Raw genomic sequence first — 27,290 nt, forward strand, 5'->3', positions numbered from 1 at the left:
TGTTATGTTCATATGCTTAATCAGATAAATTGTTTTAATTTTTAATTATGACACGTAAAGCAATATAATATTATTATTCTGATGATAACCAATACATTTACCGACGCCCGTAGCACAGAAATGCTAATTTCTGATATATATTTTAAAAACTACACAGATAACACTTGTAGTTAAATGTTGACAAAAATAAAACGAAACCAACACAATCAGAACACTTATAAATTTTTATTTTGTAAAAATCTCCAAAATTTATTTTTTAATTGAAGACATGAATAGATAGATGAATGGGTTAAGTATTGACATGTCCTTCTTCAAAAGAGGCTTGTGGAGAGTATTAAGCGGTACGCAGCAGCTTGGCTCTGCCCCTGGCATTGCTTAAGTCCATGTGCGACGGTAACCACTCACCATCAGGTGGGCCATATGCTTGTCTGCCTACAAGGGCAATAAAAAAAAGTAACATTTTTAAGATATTTACATTGGATGAAGGTATTATGTGCCTATAAACCATATTAGACCTTAAAGATCCAGGTTTAAATGCTATTTTTAAAAATTACATTTGATGAAGGAGTTATATACAAGTAATAAAAGTTTGTTGATCCTTTTCTCAAAATTAACACGTTGTATCATATCCCCTTTATCCACTCATGTCTTCAATTATCACAAAATTTCTCACATGTACAATGTCTGTATTCGTTCTAGATAGAAGAAAAACAATTTTCACGCTTACCTTTTTTTATTATTGACAATTCAGCCTCTTGACTACCATGTGTAACATTACAAAAAAATAAATATAAACTATTTAATTAACAAATTATACAGAAATAATCGAAAATTAAATACGAAACTAATACTGTTATATATATCTCCAATTAAAGAACCAGGTCACGAAACCCATCAACGTCATTCTGGATGTGGGCTCACACGACGCCCTACCGTTAATCGTTACCTAAAATGGAATTTACAAAATAATGGTTTGTACTGTAACGTTATCTGACCTTTATTAGATTCATATTAATTAGTTGTCAAAACTAAATATATACATAAACACATACTTAAATGAACTGGTTCTTAAAACAAAAATTCTTACATTATCAGAAATTAATTTTCCAGTTAGTGTTTTAACGTGCATTAACTAGGTGCCTACTTGTGTTTTATTGTAATTTAGATTTATACTTGTTTCAATATGTTAAAGTGATTTCGTCACGAAGATCTAACTAAGAATTGTTATTAACTAATATGAACTAACAATAGTTCTAGAATGCAACTTTAATATAAATAAGGAATAATTAGTATGTTTTTTTTTTCAATTTCAAATATCAATATTGGCCAGCATCTCATCACCGTCTTGATCATCGAAAAACGATTTATCCAGTTCATCTGCCAGCGCCTTATTAATGTCAATGTCAGAATCCCAGTCCATTTCATCTGTCAACGTCACATTTGACGTGACTTGCTCTGTGTTGCCAGATGTGTTTGCGAGAGACTTGAGGGTATTTTTCCTGATGTTCGTTCCGGGAATGTAGTCGTTTTTGTTTTTAGGTCGTTTCGGCGGCGTGAGGTATTGTGTTATACGGTTATTGCTTTCCTGAAAAAACATATATATTAGAACGAATGTTTGTTTGTCCTCTAAGCGTTCCTGAGCCGATCATGTGACTGTAATATAACTTGGTACAGTTTTAACCCCACTATCTTCCCCGAAGATTTCTGTTAACTTTTGCACGAACTAGGAACGCACACTAGGTGGCACCGGTGTAGGTTTACTAAACTGGTGTTTTTTTATGGCTTAGATGGGTGGACGAGCTCACAGCCCACCTAGTGTTAAGGTTTTTTTTGAAATGTTTACTGGAACCCATAGACATCTACGTCAATGCGCCACCCACTTTGAAATATAAGTTCTAAGGTCTCAGCGGCTGCCCCACCCTTCAAACCGAAACGCGTTACTGCTTCACGGCAGAAATAGGCAAGGTCGTGGTACCTACCCGTGCGGACTCACAAGAGGTCCAACCACCAGTATTCATGTGGATGGCGATAGTCTCGCGGTTACGCTAACCAATCTACTATCATTGCAATCCAGAAATATACTACTAAGTAATATACTGTTATAACATTCGTGTGTGACACACAGATGTTTTAATTAATTTCGAAACCTAAGAGTTTGTTGGGTGTCGCTCTGATCTTAAAACTGTAGCTTATCTTGCGATCACTGTAATCGTTCTGAGGCGATATATGAACAACGCGTAAAATCAGCAAAAAATATAATTTACGTAGTTACTGTACATTCTGGAAATAGCGAGCGAGCTTTTTGGCGGGAACGCGAGGAATGAAGTTGTGTGATTTGTTTTATTTTGTCGATTTTGTATTTCTTCAGGCTTAAAAGCGTAATGACGGTGGTTTATTAACTGTTTAAAATCTGTGAAAGTGCACAAATGTAAGAAAATGAAACATTTCATTTAATTTCATCCCAGTTGATTAATGTCTCAAATTAATCATCTTCATTTCATTTCACTCCACATTATCATTTTTTATAAAAATAAGATTATAAATTAAAATAAGACATGACTTTAAGGTCTTAGTTACTAGGTCATAAAGTCCCTTAAAAAAAAACGAGCGAGCGACGGCGCACACATTGCTATGTCTACGAAAGGTCGTTGACCTGCGGCAGTAAACAAACAGACTGTTCTGACCGCCGTCGTATCTTTTAGCATTAGAAGCAACAACGTAAATACCTGATGTTTCATCGTGGTGGTCTCGAAGGTGTCTTCGCTTAGACCTACGTCGTTCAGCACCTGGAATGAGACAGGGGTGTCTACGTCAGCGTTACAGAGGACAGTGCGGTCCACGGACAGCAGGCGGGGGACACGTACGTTGAGTTTACTCTGCAGCAGGGGCCACATGTGGTCGTCGGCCGTCCGCGCCGCCAGCAAGTAGCGCACACGCACTGCGCCCGCACGACCCAGCCGGTGCGCGCGGGACTCCGCCTGCGTCAGGATCTGTGCCACACAAGGATCTCTCAACGCTGGACAATGTGTTTGTACACAGGACCCCTCAAACAAATTGAGACACTAAAATACTCTCAATTATATTTTAATAGACGCTTTCTTCAAGTAGACATTTAATTAAACTAAGAATAGGGGAGGTGTGACTGTGTGAGGGTACAATATATTTTGATGTTTAAGTTTTATGTGATGAAGTCTTAGGCTCTATTGAAGTATCATGAATGTTTTTAATAAATTTTTAATCAATTTTTTTTTTCTATTTTGGAAACAATATTTTAGAAAAAATATTTAAAATATTAATGAAAGTAAAATTTCTTTCAAACTTTTATGCTAAGGTTGTTTGAATCATCTGAATGTGAAAACATTAATATTTCAATTTTATAATTGAATTCTAAAAATAAAGCGTTAATATGTACTGTACAACACATGTAAATGTAATTAGATACATATTATAATATACTTATAAATAGGTGATTGTATACATACTAATAACTTTTTTTTGTAGGCAGACGAGCATACCGCCCACATGATGGTTAGTGGTTACCGTCGCCCATGGACTTCAGCAATGCCAGGGGCAGAACCAAGCCGCTGCCTACCGTTAAATTACTAATTTCTTATTAATAAACCATTTATTTCATTTTTATTTTTTGACAACCCTGTAGAAGGTTATCCCGCGATCGTGGCGGTGTTGTCTGACATCAAAGTGTTTCTCAACTGTATGGATTGTAAGCTATAGTGGTAATAGTATGAATGTTGTCTCGAATCCTGACCCCTGGGTTCCAGTGCAGTTCGGCGAAGAGCACGAGGTCGGCGGCGGTGAGCGTGATGCCCGCGCTGGCCGCCGTGATGGACAGCACGCCCGCGCGGCACGACGCGCTGTGCTGGAACCGGTCCACTAGATCCTGAAATTAAATATCTTTTTATTTTTTTTATTCCGTAGATGTGTGGACGAGCTCACAGCCCACCTGGTGTTAAGTGGTTACTGGATGTAAATGAGCCACCCACCTTGAGATATAAGTTCTAAGGTCTCAGTATAGTTACAACGGCTGCCCCACCCTTCAAACCGAAACACATTACTGCTTCACGGTAGAAATAGGTGGGGCGGTGGTACCTACCCGCGCGGCTCACAAGAGGTCCTACCACCAGTGATTACGCAAATTATAATTTTGCGGGTTTGATTTTTATTACACGATGTTATTCGTTCACCGTGGAAGTCAATCGTGAACATTTGTTGAGTACGTATTTCATTAGAAAAATTGGTACCCTCCTGCGGGATACGAACACCGGTGCATCGCTATATACGAATGCACCGGACGTCTTATCCTTTAGGCCACGACTTCTAACTTCTGACTTCACGATGACATCTATACTAATATAATATAAATCTACAGTGGTTTTTACGGATGTTCCGTTATAACTACTGAACCATGCATCCGATTGACTTAAAACTTGGTATCCATGTAGAAAATACAGGTACTTAATGGATAGGCTAATATTTATATGAGTGTTGGACTCTCTATACCAGTTGCGGGGGTGATAATGATGAGAATCTTTGTGGGGATGAGAAATAATAATGTTAATTTTAAATGCCCAGCGAAGCGGACGGGTACAGCTAGTTTGCTTAATACAACTTCGAGAAAGAAAATCAGAGAGACACCGTGTTCCCTCATTCCTAATTCTCATGTCGATCGTCTCCTTCAGCAGCAGCGGGGAATATCCTGCACATTGGTACCACCTTCATATGTGGTCCCGTTACCGAGACTCGGACCTCGTTTCTCGAGGTGGGTGGTGAGGGTGCGTGGTTATGAAATAATATGTGCGGGTAAATAAAAAATAAAAATCGCAACACTGAACTGAATGTTGTCAGTTGTCAAAGTTACAAAACGTCAATGTCAAGGGATGTCGCTTGTCTGTGGTTGTAGCTGTTACGGACTTTTTGGCGGGAACGCGAGGAGCAAAGTTGTGTGAATTGTTTCATTTTGTTGATTTAGTGTTCCTAATTTCATCCAAATCGATTAGCCTCAAATAAATCAACATCGTCTCATTCTGCTCCACATCCTCATGAATATAGAATTTCTTTAAACCATGTACGTTGTCAAAAACGGTGTTTGCCAGAGTAACTTTTGTGGTTTTATCGACAACAATCACAGGTCACCGACCTTGTCGAACCTGTCGCTTGCGACGAAGGGCTCGACGAGCGAATTAACCCATACATACACACAGCCCACTGAGTTTCTCGCCGGATATTCTCAGTGGGTCGCGTTTCCGATCCGGTGGTAGATTCTGCGAAGCACGGCTCTAACTAGGGTTCGTGTTAGCAACATCGTCAGGTTTGAGCCCCGTGAGCCCACCTACTAGTTAAGGTTACGCTGATATAGCCTCTCAAGGCTATCAGCTTAGGTAGGAAAAAGAAATCGAGAACATTGCCACAAGTAAAGGGTGGACTCACGGCGCGCGAGTGTGCGGGCGTCGATCCCGCGATGCAGATGTAGTTGACGGCCGCCTCGTCCAGCGTCGCGCATATGGCCTCTATAACGATCTTGTGGTGCGCGAACACTAGGAACTTGCCCGTCGCTTCGTCCGCCAGTAACTGCTTTATGTACTTACTGTAATTGTAAATATATTCAATTATAATACATAGAGAGGAGACGTTCAAAAAAGTCGTCGTGGCCTAATGGATAAGACGTCCGGTGCATTCGCGTTGAGCGATGCATCGGTGTTCGAATCTCAGGCGGGTACCAATTTTTCTAATGAAATACGTACTCAACAAATGTTCACGATTGACTTCCACGGTGAAGGAATAACATCGTGTAATAAAAATTAAACCCGCAAAATTATAATTTGCGTAATTACCTCTTGTGAATCCGCGCGTGTAGGTACCACCACCCTGCCTATTTCTGCCGTGAAGCAGTAAAGCGTTTCGGAAGGGTGGGGCAGCCGTTTAACTATACTTGAGACCTTACAACTTATATCTCAAGGTGGGTGGCGCTTTACGTTATAAATGTCTATGGGCTCCAGTAACCACTTAACACCAGGTGGGCTGTGAGCTCGTCCACCCACATAAGCAATAAAAAATAAAATAAGACTTTTTTTAAGATTCCTGCCCCTAGACTAAATTTTTTTGGTCATAACTACGTGAGTGTCGCCACTTGAACTTGAGCCATGACACCGAAGCATGAGACCGAAGTATTAGTTGCGGGCGTGCAGGTCCGTTAACACTGGTATAGATCGCATAACGTCTTTACCAAATGGCTGGCAGCTTGACTCGAGCCGATTCGCTGAAGAAGTTGATGAGGGCCGCGTGCTTCTCCGCCTTGCTGGTCGAGCGGTACGTGTCGGCCAGCTGCGAGAGACCCGCCTCGTCCTCCGCGCTGTACCGAAGCAGGGTGCTGTCCAACAGCACTGATTCTCTGCACATCATAAAGGAAAGGATATCGCCATCTATCGTCGGATAGCAGAAACGAATATTAAAAAGTAGCAATATCGAGAACGCTCGAGAAATGCAACGCCATCTGTTATCAAATAGCGGAAACACGTGTCTATCCTTATCGAAAATGTTCTCGATAATCCTAGGGATGTCGTATCGACTATAAAAGAGTTGCAGGAATGATACGAAGGCAGTTAGTAATCAGATCTACTCAAAGCGAAGCGAAATAAGTGAATTACGAGTTGTAATTGTGTAAAAGTGTTAGAGTTTTAATGTGTACTTCGGTAGAATATTTATTTCTCCCGAACCGCAGCGCGTAACAATACAATCGATAGAGCTTCGGACAAATAAAAACTTTTTCACCGAAAATACTAATCAAAACTCAACTTTAATTATTACGACAATTAATTCATTATCAATATTCAATTTTTCGCCTTGTTGAGATGAACCGTTCGTGGCTTTTATGTATTAGCGTTCTATCTTAATCGCTTCCCGATAAATACGTTTTTGGTTATTGACATTGTCAAACAGAATTTCGATAAAATCCGTTAGATATATATTATTATAGGCTGTCGACTGTCGTCCGACTTTTTTTTTATTCTACCTAAGCTGATAGCCTTGAGAGGTTATTTCAACGGAACCTTAGCTAGTAGGTGAGCTCACGGGGCTTAAACCTGACGATGTTGTTAACACGAAGCCTAGCAAGAGCAGTGCTTCGCAGAACCTACCACCGGATCGGAAACGCGACCCATTGAGAGGATCCGGTGAGAAACTCAGTGGGCTGTGTCTGAGGGTTACTTAACTCGACGCGAACGGTGACCGGGCGTTCGACTACGAACACTGTAAGTATTAGAAATGTCGTAAATAATGAGCTTGGTAAAAGTTTTACGTCTACAACTTAGTCTACCTTTACGTATTAGATAAAATTCAAGACCATAACAGATGACATTAAATATGTTAATAGACAACGTCCCAACAATGTCTTCCAGCTTTTGGACTCGCATTTATTTAAAAGGTCCCTGTCAAATTCTTTCGCTATGTTAACGTTACCTTATCTTCTCTTCGAGGTTCGTGAGCACCTGTTCCTTGGTCCTCCTGATGAGGAACTTCTGCAGCAGCACCTGCAGCTCGGCGAGGTTGGATTGTCCCGACATGTCCCAGCCGAAGCTCGTCTGTTTCCCGTTACAATACCTTTTCCCTGCAGACAACAATGTAACTAAGTCTTTGAGAGTTAACGACAAATGGAAGACCTTCCAACGAAGTCGTCGTGGCCTAAAGGATAAGAGGTCCGGTGCATTCGTATCGAGCGATGTTTGAATCCCGCAGGCAGGTACCAATTTTTCTATTGAAATACGTACTTAACAAATATTCACGATTGACGTCCACGGTGAAGGAATAACATCGGATAATAAAAATCAAACCCGCAAAATTATAATTTGCGTAATTACTGGTGGTAGGACCTCTTGTGAGTCCGCACGGGTAGGTACCACCACTCCACTTATTTCTGCCGTGAAGCAGTAATGCGTTTCGGTTTGAAGGGCGGGGCAGCCGTTGTAACTATACTGAGATCTTAGAACTTATATCTCAAGGTGGTGGGCGCATTTACGTTGTAGATGTCTATGTGCTCCAGTAACCACTTAACATCAGGTGGGCTGTGAGCTCGTCCATCCATCTAAGCAAAAAAAAAAACGAATCGGTGAAAATTGCTCGAATGTATATTTGCAAGATGATCTTGAAAATGTCGTAAGCCAGGTTCAGGCGTCTGTTAAATATCTTGTGGTCGTATGGTGACTACCGCCATAAATCAATTAATAAATGAAACTTTGTTAGAGTGAATGACTCGACGGATTCCAGAAAACGAGCAATTCTTGTATATAAATATATATATAATCTGAATCTCGGAAACGTCTCCAACGATTTTCATAAAATTTAGTATACAAGGGATTTCGTGGGCGATAAATCGATCTAGCTACGATTTATTTTCAGAAAATTTTATTTTATTCGTGTTTTCAATAATCAACTTTATCGATAATCAACTTTATGACTCTTCCCGACATCTATTGGCGAATTATAATACAATTTTTCTTAATTGAGGGCAACTAACCGCTTTAAAGAAACAACAAGATGGCGTTATAAAAATATAAAAAAAAAACGAGCAAAGCTCGGTCATCATCTGGTAAATAATAATTTGCAATTAAGTAAAAATTCGCTCTGTGGATTTTTCTTTTTAGAGAGACTATTGCCTGAAGGTTTTAATTTAGCCGGCGATGAGGTGAGTCCTACGCGATGGCGGTTTATTGGAACATATGAATGTACAACTTAAAGTACGTAAGGTAAAAATAATATATTTATATATTCCAATGATATCATCCCACCAGTCAGTATTTTGACTGCCAATTCAGACATAAAATACTTGATGTGACGGATATTCGAATGTGACATTTTATTGTGGAACATCTATATATTATTTTTATTGCTTAGATGGGGGACGAGCTCACAGCCCTGTTGTTAAGTGGTCACTGGAACCCATATACATCTACGACGTAAATGCGCCACCCGCCTTGAGATATAAGTTGTAAGGTCTCAAGTGGTTCAGCCACTGACCAAACTCGGTGTAGGAGGGGAACAGGTCGCGGCGGATGAGCGCCAGCTGCGCGTACAGCTCGGCGGGGCGGCTGAGCGCGGGCGTGCCGCTGAGCAGCAGCGCGCGGGCCCGGCGCCCCGCCACGCGACCCAGCGCCGCCACGCACCGCGCCCGCCCCGACTTCAGGTGGTGCGACTCGTCCTGGCAACACCGCCAGATGTCAGTGCCGTTCAGTGGAAATATCAAAAAGTGGGAGACTTTTTGGCGGGAACGCGGGGAGCGAAGTTGAGCGATTTGTTTTATTTTGTCTATTTAATGTTTCTTCAAGTTTAAATGTGTAATAACGGTGGTTTATTAACTGTTTATTATCTGTGAAAGTGCATAAATTTGGGAAAATGAAACAAAGCTGCTGCACTGCTTTACTGAGATTATATTTCATCCCATATCATAACATTTCATTTAATTTCATCCCGGTTGATTAATGTCTCAAATTACTCATCTTCATTTCATTTCATTTATCTCCATATTATCATTTTTCATGAAAATAAGAATTTAAATGAAAATAAGACATGACTTAAAGGTCTTAGTTACCAGGTCATAAAATCCCTTTAAAAAAAAGAGTGCCGTTGAGTGCAAATGTCAAAAACGGGAGACTGTTTTGGCGGGAACGCGAGGAGACTTTTGGCGGGAACGAGAGAAGCGAAGTTGTGTGGATTGTTTTATTTTGTCTATTTAGTGTTTCTTCAGGTTTAAATGTGTAATAACGATGGTTTATTAACTATTTAATATATGTGAAAGTACATAAATATGCACAAAAGTACCCCTAGGAAAAGACGAAGTAAATTTATTTCTATACTAATTCTAAGAACATCTTTGATTAATGTAAAATATAATACGAGTAAGTTAGTATCATTGTGAGTAAGTTAATGTAGGTAATGAACAATTGAGTGTAACATTAGACTCACAATAATGACAACACCGAAATTCTTGTTCTGCAGCAGCTCTGTGTGCATGCTTGTCATTTTGTAACTCACTATCACAACTTCGGTCTGAAAATAAAAACAAATAATACACAAATTTTCTTGTTTCTCACTTTGTTTACCTGACACAACAATATTACATTTACTAATTTAAAAAAAAAACATTTAATCTATAGCATTGGATATATAAAAAAAATATTGTACCTTGATCCTTATAACTTCTAGTATGAAGGAATATTGATATCATTCTAAGCTACGATTTGAATTAAGTACTTAATGTGATTTTATAATATAATTGTCACTTCAATACCGGTTATTTAAAAAAAAATTAAATTATCGTTAATATAACTTGTGTTTAAAATTACTTAATGTAATTGAATAATTCTAATCAAAATTCATACTGTTACGCCGGCAAGAGTGACGCCATCTATCGTCAAATAGCCGAAACGAATAGCAAAGGTTTTAGTAACACCTACAACCCTCGAGAATTACAACGCCATCTATTGTCAGATAGCTGAAACACACATTGAAGGTACTCGATTTGAGAAATGTTCTCGACGATTCTAAGGATGTCGTATCGACTATAAAAGCATTGCAAAAGTACAAGTGTTAAGAAGAACTTATATTACTGATCAACATTTATAAGCTTTGCTTATTTCATAAGCGAAACAAGTGTTAGACTTGTGATTTAAAAGGCAAAAATAGAGCAAAAATAGATTTAAAAGCATTCCCAGACAAAGAGCTGAATTCTTATAATACTGTCTATAGTACAACCAGCCACTTACCTGTTTATCGGCAATAATATTAACATCTTTACCGCTACTCAGGACGGCTATGTTCATCATTGGAATGGAAGGAAGCAGATCGTGAATAGTTCTCTGCCATGTTTCTCTGTAACAATTATTTTATTGTTTAGAATACTAAATTAAAATTATTTACTAGGTAGGACATGTGTTCCTGGAAAGAAGAGATATCATCCATCCTGCTTATGTCTGCTGTGGAGCAAACATGCACTTTGAACTGAAGAATGGAACAATGGACAAAGCTATCCTTAAGCTGGCAAACTTCTCCTTGTCCAGTAATTTTATAATATCAATTAGATTCTGAGCTCTACATATCTAAGGCATTAAATAACGAAGAAAATACAGTGTTACAGAAGTCATTATTGATTAATTGACAATTAATTTTTAAATTTGATTGACACAAAATATATTTATTTATTTATTTATACCTTCATATACTAGAAAGTATAAAGGCGGACTTAATGCCATAGGCATTCTCTAACAGTCTACCTTAGGGTAATGCAGAGATGAATCTTGGTAGGTGTAGTGTGAAGGTGATATTACATAAACATATTTGTATATATAACATACATAATATTTATAGATGCAAATACTCGTACTTAAATAAATATATATACATAAATATATACATATCATAAATGTATACATATAAAAACATTTATAAACAAATATTATTAATTAGATGACTCTGCTAACTCTCTGAGAAACAGTTCTCGAACCTTCGTCTTAAACGCTTCACGTGTAGTGGCCGACCTTATTTTGAGTGGGAGCGCATTCCACAGAAGAATAGACTAAATAGTGAATGAAGAATGTAAAAAGTCAGAACTATGTGGAGGACAGCGAAGAAGACGATTGTGAGATGAACGAAGATTTCGGCTGTGGTCAGACCGTAAGTATTGGAAAGAAGTAGTTAAATAAGCAGGTGGATTTGGGGAGTGCAACAAAGAGTATAGAGTACTGAGAGCACGCAAGCTACGGCGTTGACGAATAGGGAGCCATTTGAGTTGGGAGCGATAAGAAGCGTTATCGTATTTCCGAAGATTATAAATAAATCGAATGCAGTTATTGAGACGCCGGTTAAGTTTATTGAGTAGATCTGCATTCAGGTCAAAGTAGCACACATCACCATAGTCGATCATGGGGAAGACCAAAGTTTGAACGAGCATTGTCTTGGTCTCGGGCGGAAGGAAATTCTTCAGACGGTAAAGCATACGGAGTGTAACTCGCTGACACACGGAGATAACCTGGGCTCGCCAACTCAGGCTGGAGTCAATAAGTAGGCCTAGGTCAATAAGTAGGCCTAAATTATTGTTACGCGCTCGGGTTCGGGATAAATTAAATTACACCGAAGTATAAACTAAAAACTGTACTCAACACCTAGAACACTTAAAATACTCAACAAACACTTTAAAACTCTCAATTCGCTTGTTCCGCTTCGCTTCAGGTGATCTGTTCGCTTTTTCGCTTCGAGTAGTTCCGATTACAGACTGACTGCATGCCATCTCTACAACGCTTTTATAGCCGATACCTCATCCCTAGAATCATCCAGAATATTCCACACATCTCTAGTGGTAGTTTCCGCTATCTGTCAATAGATGGCGTTGTACTTCTCGATCGTTCTAGGCGCTTCTAGGTCCTACGATATTCGTTCGACTATTCGGCGATAGATGGCGTTACTCTTACCGGCGTAACATTATTATTAACAGCTTATTAATAACTAGAAATACTGAATGGAATCTCAATTTAGTTAGTATGAAATGGATGAGTAGCATACCTCATTGAAGATGTTGTGACAATAAGAAGTGGCCATTCATGTCTGTAGTAGCTTGCTATGGCGAGTGCCTGGTAAGTCTTGCCGAGCCCCATGTCATCTGCTATCATACATCTACCGTATCGAGCTATGCCAAATCTAATGATAAAAAAATAAACATTTTGAATTGAATGATGCCAAGATGGTATTTTCTCTCTTTTTTTATTGCCTTTGCAGGCAGACGAGCATCCGGCCCACCTGATGGTAAGCGGTTACCGTCGCTCATGGACGTCAGCAATGCCAGGCGCAGAGTCAAGCCGCTACCTGCCATGAAACTGCCTTGTATTATGAGTACAAGATACATATATGAGACTATACAACCAGACCAACACCAAATACCTTTCACAAAGTCTAAAACTAGAAATTCACTCTTTGTCAAATCACTAACTGAAAGTTGTTTTGATTTCATTGAGAGTAGGTCATGACATATTATATACGCACAAACACACTCAAAGATATTTTTAAATTTTAGAAAATGATTTGGCATTCCATGCATGTAACTGGGACGATTATAAATATTGATTCAGAGCACATGCACATGCGGGACAGGTTTTTAAATTATATTATAGTGTAAGTGACTTTTTAATTAAACCAATTTAAACTTCACTTGTGAAACACTTCATCAACCTGTTTGTAAATTTAAAAAAAAATGAAGAGAATAAAATATATGATACATTTTGATATCCTATTAAAATAAACATAAATAGAAAATTGGTTAAGTATTGTACTTAACATTTTTTTTAAATTTACACTCTAATTAAAACCAAATAAGTAAAAAATTAAATCTGTGACCACACATGACTGTTGACTATAAAAAACATAACAGTGGTTTTAATAATGTTTACAATATATTTGATATAGCAAATTTAGATACCTGACACCATCTTCCTGAAATGGCAATAATTTTTGTCTGATTGTAGACTCTATTGGCATTAAATCTATGTTCTTTGGATCCACTGTTTGCTCTTTCAATATCTGAAAGCATAAAATATTTTGTTTATAGCCAGAACCTTAATTTTTATTTATTTTATTCGAATTTTTTTTTTTTTTTTTATTGATTTCGAAGTCGTCGTAGCCTAAAGGATAAGACGTCCGGTGCATTCGTATCTCGCGATGCACCGGTGTTCGAATCCCGCAGGCAGGTACCAATTTTTCTAATGAAATATGTACTTAACAAATGTTCACGATTGACTTCCACGGTGAAGGAATAACATCGTGTAATAAAAATCAAACCCGCAAAATTATAATTTGCGTAATTTCTGGTGGTAGGACCTCTTGTGAGTCCGCACGGGTAGGTACCACCGCCTCGCCTATTTCTGCCGTGAAGCAGTAATGCGTTTCGGTTTGAAGGGTGGGGCAGCCGTTGTAATTATACTGAGATCTTAGAACGTATATTATCTCAAGGTGTGTGGCGCATTTACGTTGTATATGTCTATGGGCTCCAGTAACCACTTAACACCAGGTGGGCTGTGAGCTCGTCCACACATCTAAGCAATAAAAATAAAAAATAAATGTTATCACTTTATGCAGAAAAAGCAAACAAGCATAAGGTACCCCTGAGTAATCCCAGCTAATGGACATAAAAATTCCACAAGCACAGTAAAAACAATGCCTAATTTCAAGGACAATGTTTAATTTAATTTGTAATTGACTAATGTCATATTTATAAATATCTGATATCTTAAGGAAAAACATAATTATTTTTCTCCTTTGTCGCCACCTTTTCCTACTAGGTGGTGTTGGCACAGTAAATTTTTCTGTTCCATTCTCCTCTATCAGCTGTCATCTCAACACTCCCTTCTCTTTCTCTCATATCGTCATTAACACACTCCATGTCTTTTTTGGTCGAGATCTTCCCTCTTTACCTTGCACTACCATTTCCATACATTTCCTAGTCACATGCATCTCTCTGCCCACTGAGTTTCTCGCCGGATATTCTCAGTGGGTCGCGTTTCCGATCCGGCGGTAGATTCTGTGGAGCACGACTCTTGCTAGGGTTCGTGTTAGCAACGTCGTCAGGTTTAAGTCCCGTGAGCTCACCTAGTTAAGGTTACACTGAAATAGCGTCTCAAGGCTCTCTCAGCATACGTAGGAGAAAAAAAAAAACAAAGCATCTCTCTATGCATCACATGTCCATACCACGCTAATCATTCGCTTTTTAATTAATCAATCACTGGCCTACTTTTATACTCATTTTTTTGTACATTCTTGTCACTCCACATATCCATCACGACATTCCCACCTTTGGATGCGGCTACATCCTCTTTAAAAAACTCTATTTGAAAAACATAATCATATATGACAATTGGTGAAAAATTTTGGACACAGCTAGTAGGATTCTAAATAATAAAAAATTGTGGGGGTAGAGAGCAGATGCTGTATTGTATGAAAGTGATGTCTCTGTTTAGCAAAAAAACAAAGATGCTCTTAACTTTTTTTATTTCTGAGCAGAATTCAATTTTGTGTTTATTGAAATGTTCATTTTAAAAGTTGAAATCATAAAAATCAATCACTTTTCAAATTTTTTGTTTGTAAAAGCTTTATTTAATGGATTTATATCAATATACAGTGCAACCTCGATATAACAAATCAGAAGGGAGCAAGTAAATATTTGTTATATCAAGTAATTTGGTAAACTGAGGTCTATTATATTAAGGTTAGGTAGGTATACTGAGGTAAAAAAGTTTAATTCACCTCAGTATTACATACTCAACTTGTTATAGCGAACAACTTCTACTAATAAATGATAACAATTTGATTTTTATCAATTACTATATTTATTTTCTATTTAAAAACATTTAGGTAGGTAACAATTCTTCCCAAACCTGTCGAGACTGATTCACATACTATGGGATTAAGGGTCATATTGGTGAGAATGTTATATAAAGGTTTTGGATTGACATAATTCGTTAGAGGTATTGACACTTTTTTTGATAGTTGAAAGTTGATTATAAAGGGGTTGTTCGCAATAAATGTTTGCAATAATTCTTCTAAAATGTAAAGGTATATTTTATATTGATTTTTATAGACAATTCAAGAGGATAACGAAAAAATTGTTAAATAGAGGATGTCGTTATATTGAGGTTCATTAAATTAAGATTGCACTGTATTTACCTTTAAAACATATGGAGGAATGACACCAAGCACAACATGAGGAGCTAATGGAGCTACTTTACACATTAATTGATTGTAGTCTTCTATTGAAAAATTCCATAATTTCGTTTTGTCCACTGAAATGAAAGGGAACAAATATGATACTGACAGGTAAAGCTTTTACTATAGATAAAATTAATTTTAAAGCTTACCATATATCCTTGACGGTATTGTTTTAAAAATATTTACAAGCGGTGCACAAAACTCTGATGGATTCACTTCGAATCTGTCTTCTGATATTAAATAAACATTTCCGGTGACAACTTTAGTCACAGGTACATTTTGGTTAGTTTGGTCCGATCTTGGTGTCAAATATGGAAGGTTTTTCTGCAAATTTTCCCTTAAAGGACAAGTTTTCTTATTAAATTTATTATGTGGACTAGGGGACGTGTTACTTATTTTATTTTGTCTCTTGTGTAATGCAGACAGGCGTTTTTTTTCTATTTCCTCTTTTGAACACAACATTTTGACCGTGTCAAATATTTAAATAATTGTATTTAACGTGGACAGTAGATCAAATACTATTTTCGATACATTTTATTTTAGATTTTTTTGCAATTCGCATTTTGCAGTACATACGTTTACAGAAACAGACAGACAGGCGCATAGATTATACACTTAATATATTAGAGAGACAGGCGTTTATTGTTTTGAAAACATTAGATAGGCAAAAGTTATTAGCCCATAAATGCTAAGCTTTCGTAACAAAGGCCGAAACCAGATCAATTCTACGTAAAGTGAAATGATTAAGCTGCGTTAAGACAACATCGCGACGGGATTGATATATGAAATTGAATTGCCTCACAGTAAAATGGTAATAATTTACTAAAAGTTAGAACTTTTGGAAGAAATTCCGAGAAGCTCTTCAAGCTATTTTTTTCATTTGCCCACACATGTGCAGTTTCATTAATGCTATCGATGAGCAATCATTTATACACATTTAAATCTGAAGAAACACTAAATCATCAAAATAAAACAACTTGGCGTCTCGCACTCCCACTAAAAAGTTCATTTATTACTTTACTTATTGATCAATCTCCTATTTCAGCGTTGAGTTGTGGGTAGTTGCATGACTATATTAATCATATTTAAACAAAAAAACAATTCAATAAATTGTCAAAATTTGTCTTTTTGCGAAAGAGACCATAAAGAAAGTATAAATTTAGACATTTGTTTCAATATAAACACGTTTCAGATTAAAATCAATTAATATGTATCCAAAATATATAAAAAATATAGTTTTATCATTCGTAGTTTATGAATCATAATTTTTAATGAAACATACAAGCTTAGTAATTCTTTTTCGCATCCAACAAGAGATTTTAACAAATAGCATTAATAATACAAACGATCAACATAATAAAAAATTTTGTAACTAAGTTTTCTTTCGCATCGCTAGCTTTAATCTTATTTGCTAAAATAAAAACAGTGAATTTATTATAATGGCACCTTTGGTATGAGTGGAAAGATAATATGAGACAATTTTGTAACCCCTTATCAGCTTACTTGACTTATGATTACAATCTTTGAAGGCTTTATCATATTGTTTAACTATGTGTGTCGATTTATTATAGCGTTATAAATTTGGTCACGGTTGCTATGATAATTTTTCATTCAATTAGTAATTATAAAACTAACATTAATTTTAGTGAAAACTGTTAGAACTGGTTTTATAGAATTTGTGAGTGTATATTACGACTCACTGACAGGCATGTTGGTAGAAAATAGCGATAGATTCAATACAAGTAGTACCTACTTATAATATTTAGCCTATGGAGCTATGTTATGTTATGAGCGTTATGATAGAAATCTTCATGAGAACTAATGGACTTTGACCTTTGATCTGTGTTTTAGCCGTGCCGGTTTTGAAGTTTGACGTTGTCGAAGATGACAGTCCGTATCACATATCAGAGTTACCATTTTAGTAGAGTTTCACGAATATTGTTTAAATTTTTATCGTAAAGTAATAATTTAATTTTTTATGATCCAATTTTAACGTTTTTCGCGGTTAATTAGATTTAGGAATTAGTTTTGAGGTCGCTTTTTATTTATTATTTATTTATTTATTTTTATTACTGATTTATTTTAGAGTTGAAAAAAATTATAGGATAAGGTCACAAAAGCGTTTATCTTATATCTTTAAACGAGTAATTCTTGTATACATGTCGGCGCGCGTCTTAGATCACAAAGCGCATCCGCACCCTTTGTCGGCGAGCGCCGCTGGCACACTTGCAACGGTCGACGGCAGGCGGCTTGGATCATAGAGCACGTCGGCACCCTTTGATGACTCGGGTCACCCGTACATTTGCAACGATCAACGGCAGGCAGCTTGGATCACAGAGCGCACCGGCACCCTTTTACGGCTCCGGTCACCGGTACACTTGCAACGTTCGTGGCAGTCGGCTTGGATCACACATTGAGCGGCACCCTTTGATGGTGCGGGTCGCCGGTACACTTCAACGTTCGCGGCGGGTGGCTTGGATCACACACCGCAGCGGCACCCTTTGATGGCGCGAGTTGCCGGCACACTTGCTAACTATAAAAAGAGCTGCTGTACAATCCTTAGCTCAGAAGAGAGCGAGTCGCCGTATCAGACAGAATGCTCCTGCGTAATATACGCTCTGAGTTAACATTTCTGGTTTTATTGACATACGAAGACCACCCGCTTTTTTTTTTTTTTTTTTTTTATTGCCTTTGTAGGCAGACGGCATACGGCCCACCTGATGGTGAGTGGTTACCGTCGCCCATGGACTTCAGCAATGCCAGGGGCAGAGCCAAGCCGCTGCCTACCGCTTAATACTCTCCACAAGCCTCGTTTGAAGAAGGACATGTCATAGCGCTCGGGAAACACCGTGGAGGGGAGCTCATTCCATAGCCGGATGGTACGTGGCAAAAAAGATCTCTGGAAACGCACTGTGGATGATCGCAGTGGCTCCAGGTAGTATGGATGAACTCTACTCCGGTGGCGGGCGGTGCGATGGTAAAAACGAGATGCTGGTATCATCTCGAACAATTCCTCAGAGCACTCCCCATGGAACATACGGTACAAAATACAGAGGGAACCGAAGTCCCTCCGCAGACCCAGAGGCTCCAAACGATCCGAGAGAATGGGATTATCGACAATCCGAGCGGCCCTCCTCTGTATGGAGTCAAATGGAAGAAGCTGGTATTTGGGAGCCCCAGCCCAGAGATGGGAGCAGTACTCCATGCGAGGCCGGACTTGTGCTTTATAAAGCAAAAGTCTTTGTCCAGGCGTGAAGTACCGCTTCGCTCTGTTGAGGACTCCCAGCATTTTGGACGCCAACTTGGCTTTGCCTTCCAAATGACTCCGAAACTGGACATCGCTCGAAATGTCGACCCCAAGTATCCCGATACTCTCGGAAGGTTGCAGGGATACTCCTTGGAATTGCGGCGCCATGACAAAGGGGTACTTCTTCGCAGTGAACGCGCAAACTTGTGTCTTTATCGGGTTCGGAGACTCGCCCCAGAGAGTTCTCCACTTCAGACACAAGTTTTGATCGTCTCTCTTGCACCACGCTCCGAGAGAGACTCTGATGGCCGATATATCGCGCATCCCCCGTGCTGTCATCCGCATAGCAATGCATGCCATCAATAGACAGCATGTCATTGATATACAGGATGAAAAGCGTGGGGGAGAGCACCGAGCCTTGTGGAACGCCAGCGTTAATGGTCATGGTATCAGAACAGTCACCGTCTACAACGACCGTGATGCTCCGCCCATCCAAAAAGCTAGCGATCCACTTGCAGAGACCCTCGGGGATTCCGTAAGATGGTAACTTCGATAGAAGTGCCCTATGCCAGACCTTGTCGAAGGCCTTCGCGATATCAAGGCTCACAGCAAGAGCCTCGCCCTTGCTCTCCAAGGCTTCAGCCCACCTGTGAGTAAGGTATACAAGAAGATCGCCAGCTGAGCGACCGTGACGGAAACCGTACTGTCGGTCACTGATCAGCTGGCGATCCTCCAGATACTTCAGGAGTTGTATATTAATTATTCGCTCCATCACCTTGGAAAGCAAGGAAGTTATCGCGATAGGCCTATAGCTCGATGGGTCCGACCGGTCACCCTTCTTGGGGATAGGGTGGACGTGGGCAGTCTTCCATGAAGACGGAACCCTGTTAGTGCAATAAGAGAGGCGATACAAACGCGTTAGCGCAGGCGTCAGCTCAGGGGCGCACGTTTTCAGAACCACTGCAGGGATGCCGTCTGGCCCGCTCGACTTATGGACGTCCAGGAGTCGGAGTTCCCGCCTGACTGCACACTGTGTAAAGCAGATCTCCGGCAGGGAACTATCACACCGGAGGATGTTCGGTGGTGTGGCACCCCCGTCGTCCACAGTCGAGTTCGAGATGATACCAGCTTACCATGTCTCTACCCGAAAGTGGAAATACTCCAACATACATATATATTTTCATCACTTTTAATTATTATTCTCATAATCCTCTCGCAGGTCTGCTGGATTTCTTAATGAAATAAACAGTGCTTTTGTACATAATTTTCCTATTACGCTATACTATGTATTCTTTTTTATGTGTACATAAATAAATAAATATATATATGTTGGAGTATTTCCACTTTCGAGTAGCGACATGGTAAGCGGGTGGTCTTCGTAAGTCAATAAAACCAGAAATGTTAACTCAGAGCGTATATTACGCAGGAGCGTTCTGTCTGATACGGCGACTCGCTCTCTTTTGAGCTAAGGATTGTACAGCAGCTCTTTTTATAGTTAGCAAGTGTGCCGGCAACTCGCGCCATCAAAGGGTGCCGCTGCGGTGTGTGATCCAAGCCACCCGCCGCGAACGTTGAAGTGTGCCGGCGACCCGCACCATCAAAGGGTGCCGCTCAATGTGTGATCCAAGCCGACCGCCACGAACGTTGCAAGTGTACCGGTGACCGGAGCCGTAAAAGGGTGCCGGTGCGCTCTGTGATCCAAGCTGCCTGCCGTTGATCGTTGCAAAATATGTGCGGGTGACCCGAGTCATCAAAGGGTGCCGACGCGCTCTGTGATCCAAGCGGCCTGCCATGCCGTTGACCGTTGCAAGTGTGCTAGCGGCGCTCACCGACAAAGGGTGCGGATGCGCTTTGTGATTTAAGCCACGCGCCGACATGTATAATCGCTTCAACGATTTTCATAAAATTTAGTATACAGAGGATTTCGGCGGCGATAAATCGGTCTAGCTACGATTTATTTTCAGAAACTGTTGTTTTATTCGTGTAATAAGCGTTCGTCAATAATCAACTTTATCGATAATCAACTTAAACATAAACTTTTTTTTTATTGAAAGAAAATAAATAATATAATATAATACCAATATGTAATTCATATTTAAATATAATATCTAAAAAACACACTTTATCAAAAAAAAAAACACCCTCTAATGATATTTTTTAAAGAACTAAATGCACGAAAATTGAATAAAGAAAATTATAAATTTTTTGGAAAGAAGAAATAATATCTGCAGTACTATTGTGTTTTATTTTAAGTGTTTTTGATGTCTAAAAATAATATAACTACTTTAATTAATTGTATACGAAATATTTCTTTCCAGACTACTAAAACGACAAGAAATATATATCTACGGTAATTGAACTATGAAGTAGGAAACCTATGAAAGTTTAGTGATTTCTTTGCAGCTTATGGCAACACTACAACTGTCAGTTCTCAAACTAAAGACAGCTGTCCCCTAAAGTTCACTAACCACTGAAGAATTTGTTGTTATTAAGTTTTTAGAACTTACTTTCCCTTAAATTAATTTATCTATTCGAACGAATAAAGCGAACGAAAATGTCTGAAAAGAGCAGCCCAATTAAATATTTTCTGTGTGGTGGTTTTGGAGGTGTTTGTACCGTTCTTTCGGGCCATCCAATGGACACGATTAAAGTTCGATTGCAGACTATGCCCCTTCCAAAACCGGGCGAGGTCGCGCTGTACGCTGGCACTTGGGATTGTTTCAAGAAAACCGTTCAAAAGGAAGGCTTCCGCGGACTCTACAAGGGCATGTCTGCGCCTCTAACTGGAGTTGCGCCAATATTTGCCATCAGCTTCTTCGGTTTCGGTCTCGGTAAGAAACTCATAAAGAATGATGAAGAACAGGTCCTAACGAAAGCAGAACTTTTCGCCGCCGGAGCATTCTCTGGTATATTTACGACGTCCATAATGGCGCCCGGAGAACGTATCAAATGTTTATTACAAATACAACAGGGTGGTAACGTTCCTCAAAAATATAATGGTATGGTTGATTGTGCCAGGCAGCTATACGCAGAAGGAGGTATGCGTAGCATATACAAGGGAAGTGTTGCTACCGTACTGCGAGATGCACCAGCCAGTGGAATGTATTTCATGACGTACGAGTGGCTCAAAGAAAGACTAATGCCTGAAGATGCTAGTGCTAAGCTTAAGTTATTAGTTACTACCGTGGCTGGAGGCTGTGCAGGTATAGCTAACTGGCTGGTAGGCATGCCAGCCGATGTATTGAAGAGTAGACTGCAAACTGCACCTGAAGGTACATACCCAAATGGAATGAGAGATGTCTTCAAACAGCTTATGGAGAAGGAAGGGCCCACTGCACTGTATAAAGGAGTAACGCCTGTGATGATCAGAGCTTTCCCAGCAAATGCTGCTTGTTTTGTTGGTTTTGAGATGGCTGTGAAGTTCTTGGATTGGGTTGCACCAAACCTTTGATAAACATAGCTAATTAGCTAAATATTATAGAGAAATGTAAAGTAGTAGGTGTAAGGTTGTAGTAGAATAAGACAATGATATCACAAACATTATTGTTCAAACTGCTGTAATGCATTGCAGCAGATAAACATAAACAGATTCTATACTATATATATTTACATACTCATTTTTACATTTTGTATAAATTAAAAGAAATGAACATTAAACTATTTAAATATCACAATTCTCTTTGACTAGTTAATATGCAATACAACAATGTCATCAAATGAATTTTTATTATAAGTGGACAATCAATGGTACTATTTAATTATTGTTTTGTGCCTTTGATCATGAATAAATGACTATATTTTTTTTTATCTTTTTTCTTAAATAGCTTAATTTCCAATAACTTTTAACAATAAAAAAAATGCATCAGAACTATATTATCTAGACCTGTTTTTTTTTTTCCTTCCTATGCTGATAGCCTTGAGAGGCTATTTCAGCTTCGCCCTAACGTTTGTAGGTGAGCTCACGTGGCTCAACCGGATAGTTGCCAACACTGACCCTAGCAAGAGCAGTGCTTCGCAGAATCTACAACCGGATCGGAAACGCTACCCACTGAGAAGATCCGGCGAGAAACTCAGTGGGCGGATCTAGACCTGTGGCAAATGCTGTCATTATATACTTGAACTAAAATGACTGTATTCAATCACTACACAAAAACTGCCAAAACGATGCTATGGCATTATCAATCATACAAGACAAGATAATTGATGGTACCTGAATTTCTTACATTTTCAACATAAGCTTGCATATATATTAAATTTCCAAACAACAACATTGGATTTTTGTTTTACTGAGCAATATCCTCTGGTGGAAGATCTTCCCTTTGTTGTAATCCCCAAAAATATAAAATCAGATGTCATTCAGCATCAGATGCACACAACAAAGCAATCTTGAGGCACGGTATTGCAATATCCAAATCTCGGGCATCATCCACGAATGGCCCCTAGCACTTGTGAAGGTATTTATTTGAAACAATATTACTAAGTAAAACTACAATAGTAGTGGGTCAAGAGGTAATGCAGCTTTGGCTTGTAAGAGTTGAGACAGCAGAGTTAGGTCCCCGGGACGCCTCCCTGGGACCTGGAAGCGGAGGCGCTTGCTGCGGATTACGCGTGGCGATGTGATCTCCGCTCCAGGGGGGAGCCGCGTCCCGGCGCGGCGGAAGTTCGAGCGCGGAAGCTTCAATCTCGGCGTGCCGTGCTCGAGGCGTGGTCTCGCCGCCTGGCGGACCCCGCCTACGGGCGACGGACCGTCGAGGCGATCCGCCCGGTCCTCTCGGACTGGGTGAATCGCGACCGCGGACGTCTCACCTTCCGAGCGACGCAGGTGCTCACGGGACACGGCTGTTTCGGTCGCTACCTGCACCTCGTCGCCCGGAGGGAGCCGACGCCGAAGTGCCACCATTGCAGTGGCTGCAACGAGGACACGGCGGAGCACACGCTCGCGTGCTGCCCCGCTTTCGCGGAGCAGCGCCGCGTCCTCGTTGCAAAAATAGGACCGGACTTGTCGCTTCCGACCGTCGTGGCTGCGATGCTCGGCAACGATGAGTCCTGGCAGGCGATGCTCGACTTCTGCGAGTCCACCATCTCGCAGAAGGAGGCGGCGGAACGGGAGAGGGAGAACTCTTCCTCCCTCTCGGCGCCGTGCCGCCGCCGTCGAGCCGGGGGTCGGAGGAGGGCGTTTGTCCAGCTCCGGCCCCTATGAGGAGGCAGTCTCCTCCCGGTGATGGTCACGGGGCGACCTAAGGGGGCTGAGACTGCGCCGCACGCTACCGTCACTCTAGCGCGCTGGCACCAGGAGGACGGGACGACGCGTCGGCGGCTGCGGACTGCGATGCGGTCCGCATTTTCGTCGTCGCTGCCGTCGCCGAACATACTGTGGAAGAGCAACCCGGTCGGCGGTGTATCGCGTTCCGACCCGGCAGGCTGGTTCTGGCCCAGCGGGGTATCCCGGAACACCAGCGGCATCGCCCGGGCGGCCTGAAGGGCCGCCGTACCGCGGAGACTGACGTCGTTGGTCGTCGACTATCGCCTCGACGACCCGTCGGTCGGGCGTCCTCGGGGTGGCGCCGCGTGTCTGGTTGTAGTGTTGACCGCGGGAACCCCCCTACTCTGACCGGGTTTTGACCCCGGACGGAGATCGGACGCCGGGTGTAAGAGTGCAGGGGAGTCGTTTAGTGGGTGGGCCCTAAATTCCTTGGGCCCGCGGTCTGCTCTCAACACCTGCAGATCGTAGAGTCTCACATACCCCGCGCGCCCCCTAGGCGCGGGGACCTCGTAGGAGGTTCGGCCCTCGGCCCGGAAAAAAAAAAAAAAAAAAAAGCAGAGTTAGGTCCAGAGGACATTGTACATTTTATCTATAAACGAATAGATATCTGCAATCAGTAAGAAATATACATTAGAATATGTTGCTATAAACTAGGATTCACACCTTTGTTATAGATTTTGTTCCGAGAGACACTCAAGCATGGTAGCCACCTTCTTGGAAGAGCTAGGATGCTGATAATAAGTTCTCTTCCACCTGCTTACCCACTCACTTCTCATCAAAATAAGAACAGTTTAACAATCAATTTTTAGATACCTGTGTTGTATTTAATTACACTGTACAAGAAAAGTAGTGGATGATTCCTCCAATGCCAAAAGATTTTCTTTTGTCTATAATAAATGGAAGAATGTATGGCTACCTGAGTAGGGTTCCGTTTGAGGATATTCATTCTTAATTAATCCATCTAGCAATTTAGATTTATTATATTCACATACTATTTTGTACTAGTTCCTTAAAAATCAGAGTGAAGATATTTATAAATTAAATTTTTGAGTATGTGTAGAATGATATTATCTAAATTATCGATTGCAAGTATGCCTAATATAACTGAAGCCTAGGAGCCTCAGTTAGTGCAATGAAGATTAGGGCACAGAAAATGAATATAAATAAAACAACAAAAGCATTTTATCAGTAAAATTCTCTTCTAAAATTTATTTCAAATTGTTTCTCAATGCGTTTTCTTTTCTTAGTCATTCTGTTATCAGTATCCTTTATACATTCATCTTTATCCTTCAATTTTATTTTACCTAGTCCAAGACCTTTTCGATCTTTCTTTTGCACAGTTTTAATTGGATATTTTTTACCAGAACCATCAGGGCCCAAGCCAGATTCCTTGTCCCAACCAACTTTTAACATGATTTGATAGCCCTTGTTAGAAGATGGTATCACATAATTCACAGGTAACTTTCTGTGTTTGCTCGACATTATGTTATGGATTGTGGAAGACATATGTTCTTGTTTATCTTGGAATTCATTTCTGCAAGTCTCACAAAAATATTTTTCTTTATCTTTAGTTCTCATTTTACTGTCATCTACAGTTACATTTTTTATTTCAATACTTTTTCTATGTGTAAAAAATTTGCTAGCTAGTAAAAAGTTTTTGTTTTTTATGATTAAGCTTCTAGCAGAGTTCCCAGCCTTATCTCGGACATCTACATCTGCACCACGAGCTAGTAACTCCTGAACTGTTTCAACAGAATTCGCCTGACAAGCTATCATGAGTAAGCTCCATCCAAACTTGTCAATCTTATTTATCTTATCAGGATACCTATCTAATACTGCCTTTAAAGTGTTTACATCATTGTTTTGTACCGTCAGAAACAGCTCTTTATCCGATAAGCGCGGCTCTTCTACAGTCTTAGTTTTATTTACATGTTGTGATTGTGGTTTATCACGTAGTAGTTGTGAGGGGTCTTTCGCACCCTTGATTTCTTCAATATACAATCTCTTTGCTTCCTCTCCACTCAAGGCTTTGGAATTGAAATGTCGGTTTGCAGCTAGCGAAATCGTTGGTCTGACAAAATTAGTGTACATATTTATTACTGACGCAAATTTTGGCAACACAAAATCAATTTCAAAAATGATTAGAAATTGATATTTATCTATCTATCTATCTCTTAGGTTTATGGCGTTTTCTTTTAGATTTCGCCAATGTCAAGTATATAAGTTGATATTTATAATTTTTTAAGATCTAATGTTAAAATTTATACGTCACCCACCATTATCTTATATGTCACTGTCAAATGTCAATTATTAAGTGTATTATTTATGTTACTGTCACATGCCTTTGACAGCTTGATTCCTCCACTGAACAGGCAAAAGTAACATGACCTATATAGTCAAATTATTTGTTTCAAAAGCTGAAGGGGCTCTTGAAAAAAAAAACTGATTTTCCAGAACTAAGATTAAATGAAATAAGATACACCAACGATGATAGGTAAGAAATTAAAAGACTTCTTAGTAAAATAGTGAAAATTTGTTTAAAGGTAAAGGGAAGGAACCCTAGAAACCGTGACAAGCGATTTTGTTTATTTCTCCACACTTATGTAGTTTTTCATTTTTTTTATTGCATATAGGGATGGACGAGGTCACGGTGCCACCTGGTGTTGAGTGGTTACCGGAGCCCATAGACATCTATAACGTAAATGCCGCCACCCATCTTGAAATATAAGTTCTAAGATCTCAGTATAGTTACAACGGCTGCCCCACCCTTCAAACCGAAACGCATTACTGCTTCACGGCAGAAATAGGCAGGGTGGTGGTACCTACGCGTGCGAACTCACACGGAGTTCGCACGTGTAATTCTTTCACCGTGGAAGTCAATCGTGAACATTTGTTAAGTACGTATTTCATTATAAAAATTGGTACCCGCCAGCGGTATTCGAAAGCCGGCGCATCGCTCGATACGAATACACCGGACGTCTTATCCTTTAGGCCACGACAACTTCAAAACAATGTAATTATTCA

The 27,290-nt window shown here is 39.9% G+C and overlaps 4 protein-coding genes across 4 annotated transcripts in view; 1 reads left to right on the plus strand and 3 right to left on the minus strand.

Annotated features, from left to right (window-relative positions):
• Positions 1–27,290, minus strand: part of LOC149503315 (uncharacterized) — a 238,845-nt gene that overhangs the window by 180,434 nt on the left and 31,121 nt on the right. The gene's annotated exons all lie outside the window — the stretch shown is intronic.
• Marcal1 (SWI/SNF-related matrix-associated actin-dependent regulator of chromatin subfamily A-like protein 1) lies at positions 202–16,389 on the minus strand. Its single transcript, XM_028173517.2, has 14 exons — positions 15,906–16,389; positions 15,715–15,830; positions 13,475–13,575; positions 12,565–12,699; positions 10,773–10,878; positions 9,973–10,056; positions 9,028–9,208; positions 7,474–7,621; positions 6,242–6,406; positions 5,446–5,602; positions 3,767–3,898; positions 2,865–2,990; positions 2,727–2,786; positions 202–1,585 (listed from the first exon to the last, which is right to left on the minus strand). The coding sequence occupies exons 1-14, from the start codon at positions 16,216–16,218 to the stop codon at positions 1,310–1,312; spliced, it is 2,100 nt and encodes a 699-aa protein (XP_028029318.2). The 5' UTR covers positions 16,219–16,389; the 3' UTR covers positions 202–1,309.
• colt (carnitine/acylcarnitine carrier protein colt, mitochondrial) lies at positions 21,418–22,806 on the plus strand. The gene has a single exon (XM_028173486.2). The coding sequence runs from the start codon at positions 21,558–21,560 to the stop codon at positions 22,452–22,454; it is 897 nt and encodes a 298-aa protein (XP_028029287.1). The 5' UTR covers positions 21,418–21,557; the 3' UTR covers positions 22,455–22,806.
• On the minus strand, positions 25,447–26,561 carry LOC114242360 (G patch domain and ankyrin repeat-containing protein 1 homolog). The gene has a single exon (XM_028173485.2). The coding sequence runs from the start codon at positions 26,355–26,357 to the stop codon at positions 25,452–25,454; it is 906 nt and encodes a 301-aa protein (XP_028029286.2). The 5' UTR covers positions 26,358–26,561; the 3' UTR covers positions 25,447–25,451.

Source organism: Bombyx mandarina, chromosome 03 (assembly GCF_030267445.1).
Source record: "Bombyx mandarina strain Sakado chromosome 03, ASM3026744v2".
NCBI lineage: Eukaryota > Metazoa > Arthropoda > Insecta > Lepidoptera > Bombycidae > Bombyx > Bombyx mandarina.